General features: G+C 36.9%; 1 protein-coding gene across 1 annotated transcript; it reads left to right on the forward strand.

Moving 5' to 3' along the window:
- The first annotated feature begins 4,490 nt into the window (after positions 1-4,490).
- On the forward strand, positions 4,491-5,951 carry LOC116050791 (succinate receptor 1-like). The gene is made up of 2 exons (XM_031301004.2): positions 4,491-4,611; positions 4,874-5,951. The coding sequence occupies exons 1-2, from the start codon at positions 4,570-4,572 to the stop codon at positions 5,816-5,818; spliced, it is 987 nt and encodes a 328-aa protein (XP_031156864.1). The 5' UTR covers positions 4,491-4,569; the 3' UTR covers positions 5,819-5,951.
- Positions 5,952-6,882: the final 931 nt, after the last annotated feature.

The raw sequence follows: 6,882 nt of genomic DNA on the forward strand, positions 1-6,882 counted from the left end.
ACACACACACACACACACACACACACACACACACACACACACACAATATGGCCCTTCCACCAATAGAGATATGAAGAAATGTGGCACTAATGGGCATTAGAGGAGATGATATTGGCCAGTATCCAGACTCCCTCTGCAGGGCTAGAAATTCATAAAGGTTATATGAAGTCTATAAAAAATGTAAGAGAAAAACATTGTTTGGTGACTGGGAGGTTCAAATCCTGAGCTCCTTGTGTTTTTCTCCTCCACTTCCATCATTTACTAAGTACTGCTTTACTATCAGTCACTAGGGTTAGGGTAAGCTGTATGCTGTAAATATGCATTCAGTATGTCATCATATTTGACCTATAATTTCACAAAAGGCGAGTACTTTCACTTTCTTTCTGTAACATATTTTTATAGAAATAAAAGGTTCAGATGCATACAAAATAAAAACAGTTGTGTACTTTTACTTTCAAAGACAAACACATAGTCCACAGGTCATTCACTGTGAATTGTTCAAACCAGAGAAACCTCCAGAAGGCTGGCCACATAAAGACAACCATTAGTAATGAGGAATGGTCATGTGTGAAATAAAAAAAACAATAACCTTTTCGTAGCACTTGCTGTGAAGACGCTGATATTTTGTCTATGTGGTCTGCCACCAGAGGGCACTCTCATTATATATAATGGAAATTAAAAACACTTTCACAGTACTAAATAAAAAAATATTAAGGGGAATATTGGACATATGATAAGATTATTTAATAATCTTCTCTTCCCTGTCCCAGACAGGACAAATGTGCTGAACTGTTATGAACAAAGTGAGACAAGACAAGAGAAGGCAAACTTTATTTACATATAACTAAGTATTTACAGAAAACAAAGAAAAGGGTCATTCGTATTTAAAATTGAACGTGAAAATAAAAGCAACGTGAATATCACAACACAAGTAGTAATGTTTTACATCTGTGCCCTAAATCAACCTAATCTTAAGGCACGTCTCATGTAAACTATGCTGCCTGTCTGAACCACAGAAATCCTTCTGACTTGAATTGATGGAAGACACAGGAGAGCACTGCTTGGAATTTCCTGTGGTTAAAATTGGACGGACATTTGTTTTGTGTAGTCTGGAGCATGGCCAGGTTTTTTTCTTATTTAATGATTCACAGATGATCACACATGCTTTATAAATCATATAAACCAAAGGAAACTTTAACACTTTAACATAAGCTTACCAAAGACAGTATTAAAATTACTTGACTTGACTGGTAACACTTTACTTGAAGGTATCGACATAATTGTGACATGACGCTGTCATAATTATGACATGACACTGTCATGAACATGTCATAAACGTTATAAACAAGTCATAAAAGTTTATGACTTCTGTCAAGTGTCATTCGGTTTTTGTCATGACAAGTCGACATTGTTTGGGTTGTCTTGATTATGACAACTTGACATTAATCAAAATGACATTACCAGAAGTTGTCTTGGTCATGACAAGTTGACATTAAATTTGTTTGGGATGTCTTTGTAATGACAACTTGACATTAACCAGGATGACATTATCAGAAGATGTATTTGTCATGACAACTTGACATTAAATTTCTTTGGAGTGTCTTTATTAAGACAACTTGACATTAAACAGGATGACATTTTGTCAAGTTGTCATGACAAAGACATCTCATGGTAATGTCATCCTGGTTATTGTCAAGCTGTCATTACAAAGACATCCCAAACAAATTTAATGTCAATTTAATGTTATTTTTTTTCCCAAGATATTTGAGTTTTGATTTGTGTTGTATTTAGTACATTTATTCGGTTAATGTTAATTAAGATTACATTTCTTTTGGAATAAGTGTTTAGTTGTTTTTTTTTTTTTTTGTTATTTGTAGTTTATGTATTAGTGTTATTGTTAGTCTTCCCCTGGGTGTCAAACCTGGTCTGATCAGCCAGTATATAAGTCCCCTTTGTTTCTCTTATAGGAGGTCAGTTGTATTTTTGAGTTTGTTATGTTCAGAGCTTAAGTTCGGTCTGTTTGTTTGACCTATTTTAAGGGCCCAAACTTTATCTCTATTTTGTTGTAATGATTTTGTGGGTAAAATAAAAAACCCTTTTTTGAAATCCTCTTGTGACTCCTCTTGCCTAACTGCTTGGTCCCTGACATCCAAATGCACTTTCTCTTACCTATAGACAGACAAAACACTGGAATATCTAGTAAGTGTTTGTGGAGCGAACAGTTTATCATACTTTTATTTTTAGACCTGCTCTTAGTTTCATTTTTGCTGCACATTTCACTCTATGCATTTGAATGATATCACTGGTCTTTTCATTGCTAAAGATTAATGTGCTGCCCAAATGTCATTTGATGCAGATGACATAATGCTGCAATGCAAAAGCTCTTTACTAATTATATCCAGGACCAGTTTTTCAAGCCAAAATAGCTCCCATTTACCCTATAAAACATATTTCCTGCCCAGTGAAATATAGTTTGTTGTAGTCACAATGTTAATTGATGTATGTGCCCATACTATTAACAAACTATTTTCAAAATCTTTAATCTGAATGGGTGAATGACACTTCATTTTTTTTTTTTTAAGGCAAGCTTATTGCATTCAACGAAAAAGAAAAGGTGCCCCTGCAGCAGATTCAAATATTTCTTTCAAAGCCTTGATAGAGCAACTAGCAATTTAAGCACTTTGAGCTTATGCTTTAAGAAGTTCACAACATGTATGCAGAAAGACAGCAACAAGTTGTTTGGTAACAACTTTCTGACTCAAGAGGTATGGCAGCAGTGCTACCCAAAAATGAATCACAATGCTGCATACATGTAGAGTACATGACAATGAAGAAAATGTGCTGATTTGAAACTAATCTAAGATTTAATTTAAGACGAGTGAGGCCAACACAGGAACTAAATGTGTTTGTGTTGACTGAAATAAATAAGGAACCTGGAAAGTGCCCGTGGAAAGTAACGAGGACGGAAATTAATTGCTAGTTTACGAGAAATAGAGTGATTGAGTCATTAGTTTATTTTCTTATCTTAACTTGCGGACACTATCATCATCAAACAGAGAATTTCCAAATAGAGACAAAAGGAAGCTTGATGGTGTTTTAAGCCCCCAATGTTGGCTTCAAGGCTGCGCTGCGACTGTCGACTTCAAGGCACCTAACCCTAATCTTAACCTAACCTAAACCTTGCCTAATCCTAGTGCATTCCAGGCAGCGCTGCCTGGAAGACGACGTTGGGGGCTTAAAACACCAAACGCCCAAAAAGAAGCAGTATAAAACACTTTAAATTTAAAGAAGTTGTCAGATTAAAAATCAATTGCTACTGGAGGGAACACTGCATTAACACTGCTCAAATAATTTCTAACTAATAATTTCTTTACATTTTACAATGTTCTACATTTCCCTGAAGAAGGAAGATTCTAGTAAGCAGAGGAAAGAAAAGAAATATTGGAAGAAAAACAGAAGTGAAGCCCGAAATGGCTGCTTGGATAGCTAGCCTCAAGAAAAAATAATGCTACCAGGAAATGTTTTTGAAAAGTCTTGTGGCTTTTGTCTGTTTTACCTGCAACAACCACATTTTATTTTTGTGCTTTTGTTTGCAGTACAGTTTTTCTTTCTTTTGAAACCAAGAGATCATAATCAGCTCTTGGAAGATTGTAAGTACAACTATGAAATAAAGTTTTGAAAGGGATCAATAATTCTCTTATTCATTATTCCATTTCACAATTTACCTGCTAATTGCTGTTGGTACACATATAGCACATACTGTAAACTATAAACTAAGCCTATTCTGTATAGCAATATAAAAGGGTTTGCATCAAAACGCTTTCCTCAGAGCAAATTAAGACTTGCAGCTTAACTTACATTGTAACTTACTTTAGACCAACATTTTAGAAGGTGTTGGAACACTGTAAGTGGAGGAGGCTTCATGACGAAATCAGTTAGCAGCCAGACAGCTCCATCCTGCACCAGCTCATTCTGTTTAAAAACGATAGATATTGACTTATCTGCTGGTTGATTTATGCGTTGCACTCTTGCAATGCCACAATCACTGAACGCAATAGAAATATGTTTCTACTTGTTGCTATGCCACTGCTGTTAGAACCCTTGCTTATCTGCATTTTAATCCTGAAAACTTGTAATTATGCATGATTTCTTTCATTGTAATTGGATAAAATACATCATTAAATACAAATCTGACATAGAGAATACATGAAACCATGATCTTTTTTTTCTAAAATAAATGCAAAAGATTGAAATAACTGTTGGAACATTAGATCACAGGTTAAATTTGCTTGAAGTGAGTAAAAATGTTTATCAGACATTTAACACAAGCGCCAGCCAATCAACTGGAGTGCCAGGTAGCCAGGCAAAGCGTGGGTGGGCAGTTTTACTAATTACTTAATAGGTAACCTATCAAGTCTGCTAGGAAGTTTTCTTTGGTTTGTATTATCATATATGCAAATGACACTCAAGGTGTGTGTTTTCTCAGCCATATATAAGAGGCACCAGAACCGTCAGACAGCAGTGTTTATTGTTTCCAGTGTACAGATACTGTCGTAGCTGCACCTGCTAATGGCCACACTCAATACTCAGGCTACCAGCAACTACAGCTTGGTAAGTCTTATACTAACACATACAGTATTGATGTTGTGCTGAATGGGTTAGGCTCTGAACCTAAAATGTCTTCCTATTGAATCTGTTGTTGAAAATTGTCACAATTCCAAGTCATAGAACTCTGTTTCTATTATTATTCATGTTTGTTTAATTTTCTCTCCTGTCCCTCTTACTTCCCTTCCATGCCCCTCTTTATTCCTCTATCCTTCCTTCTCTATTTTGTCCTCTTCTGTTCTGTCCGCCCCTCCCCTCTTCTCTCCAGGTGCCACCTTGTACAAACATCCCTGACATGCTCCTGCGGTACTACCTGTCACCGTCTTATGGCATTGAGTTCTGCATTGGTTTTCCTGGCAACTTTGTGGTTGTACTTGGTTACATATTTTGCTTGCAGCAGTGGCAGAGCTGCAACATTTACCTCTTCAGCCTGGCAGTCTCCGACCTAATTTTCCTCTGCACGCTGCCACGTCTCGCGTACCTCTATGCAAACAACCAATCAGAGACCAGTCCCCATGCTTGCATTATCAACCGCTATGTACTCCATGTAAATCTTTACTCTTCCATCCTGTTTATGGTTTTGCTAAGCATGGACCGCTTCCTGCTCATAAGATATCCAACACGGAACCATTACCTGCTGAGACCACGATCAGCCTTGATCATAACAGGGCTGAGCTGGCTAGCTGTCAATGTGGAAATTGCTCCAATGATATCACTGATGATCGATGACCTCCAGGGTGGAAACTGGAGTCGCTGCAGGGATTTTGCCAGCTTGGAAGGAAACATCAATACATTGGGCTACAGCCTGGGACTAACCCTGATTGGTTACCTTCTCCCTGTGCTTGGACTTTGTTTTTTCTCCTACCAAATTGCACATCTGCTCCGTGTCCAGGAAAGGGCTGTCCAGAACAGGACAACATCATACAAGCGGCCTTTGAGGGTTGTTGTAATGGCTGCAGTACTTTTTCTAGTTCTCTACACTCCATTCCATGTGCTGAGAAATGTCAGAATAGCATCTAATGAGGCCTGGGCAGGGCTTTGTACAAAGATGTACATACAGGGCCTGTACATCCTGACCCGACCGTGGGCCTATTTGCACAGTGTCGTCGGCCCTGTCTTCTACTTCCTCATGGGTGACAAGTTCAGAGAGCTCCTATTCGCCAAGCTCAGAAAGCTGGGCAGAAAAACAGAGCAGCAAAGAGGGCCAGACTGAAAACATTCAACACATATCCCTATGAGACATACATCAACATAGTGCAACCAAACACGTGGACCACCTCTATCTTTACATGTATTTTCTTAGATTAATAATTGACTTTATTTCTGTTGTGTTTTAATTACCTCAACCCATGGAGGTTATGGCTTTGCCAAAGAAAAACACATTTAATTTTGGAGTGGATCTGAATCACGGGGCATTTGTGCTGCATTTATGTGGTGTCGGAATAATTTTCCGTAGTGACCATTTCCACGTATATTACATCGCATCCAAATAAGTATCACAATATTAAAGTAACTATGTACATATGTGCATATCTTGCACTGTACTGTGGTGATGTTCCACTTTTCTGCTTTAAATGCAAAATACTGCTGACATTTTCACCCAGTAAAAGACGTTTTTTACTACTAACGTTAAAGACAGTGATAATGAAGCTGTAGCTCTGGTTTCACTCGAGAACAGAATGGTGTTGTGTGAGGTTTGTGAAGTGTTCTAATGTGTCCGCATGTGTATATCGTTCTTTATTTTAAGATATAATTCTGCTAATAATCCCCATTTTTACTAAATGTATCGGTAATATGATTGTGTCTTTTTTGTTTGTAACTTTAACAAAATAGAGTTACTTTCCCATGTAGTCTATTCTCCCCAAGCCTGATTATATGTGATAGAAGATATGTCTAGATATCCATTAAGTGGTACTGATGCAAAGTTCACTTTCATGTTTACAAAGTAAAGTAACATAAAATAACTGATAAACATAATTAAAGATTTATAAACAATTATAACATAATAATTTAGTTAAAGGCCAGAGCCTATTTTTATATTAATTAATTTAAGCATGAGTATGTATGTGCAGAATGGTTGCTGTTTATATTCGTATCTGTATTTGTTGAAAAAGCATAATTATTTGTAGTCAGATGAAACTGGAGGTGGATGGTTTGTCATTTGTACTACTATTTTTGGGATGTCAGTGCATTACAGTCTGCCTTTTACTGTATTACTTTTAAATGTAATAAAATATGACTTAACTGAACTAATAATTAATGGCTGCTACTTCTATT

This window comes from Sander lucioperca, chromosome 5, assembly GCF_008315115.2.
Source record: "Sander lucioperca isolate FBNREF2018 chromosome 5, SLUC_FBN_1.2, whole genome shotgun sequence".
Lineage (NCBI taxonomy): Eukaryota > Metazoa > Chordata > Actinopteri > Perciformes > Percidae > Sander > Sander lucioperca.

Excerpts from the sequence above, each read along its gene's own strand:
- LOC116050791 (XM_031301004.2), top strand. The coding sequence starts at position 4,570 with ATGGCCACACTCAATACTCAGGCTACCAGCAACTACAGCTTG. Across the intron at positions 4,612-4,873 it reads CTACCAGCAACTACAGCTTG|GTGCCACCTTGTACAAACAT; the intron begins GTAAGTCTTATA and ends TCTTCTCTCCAG.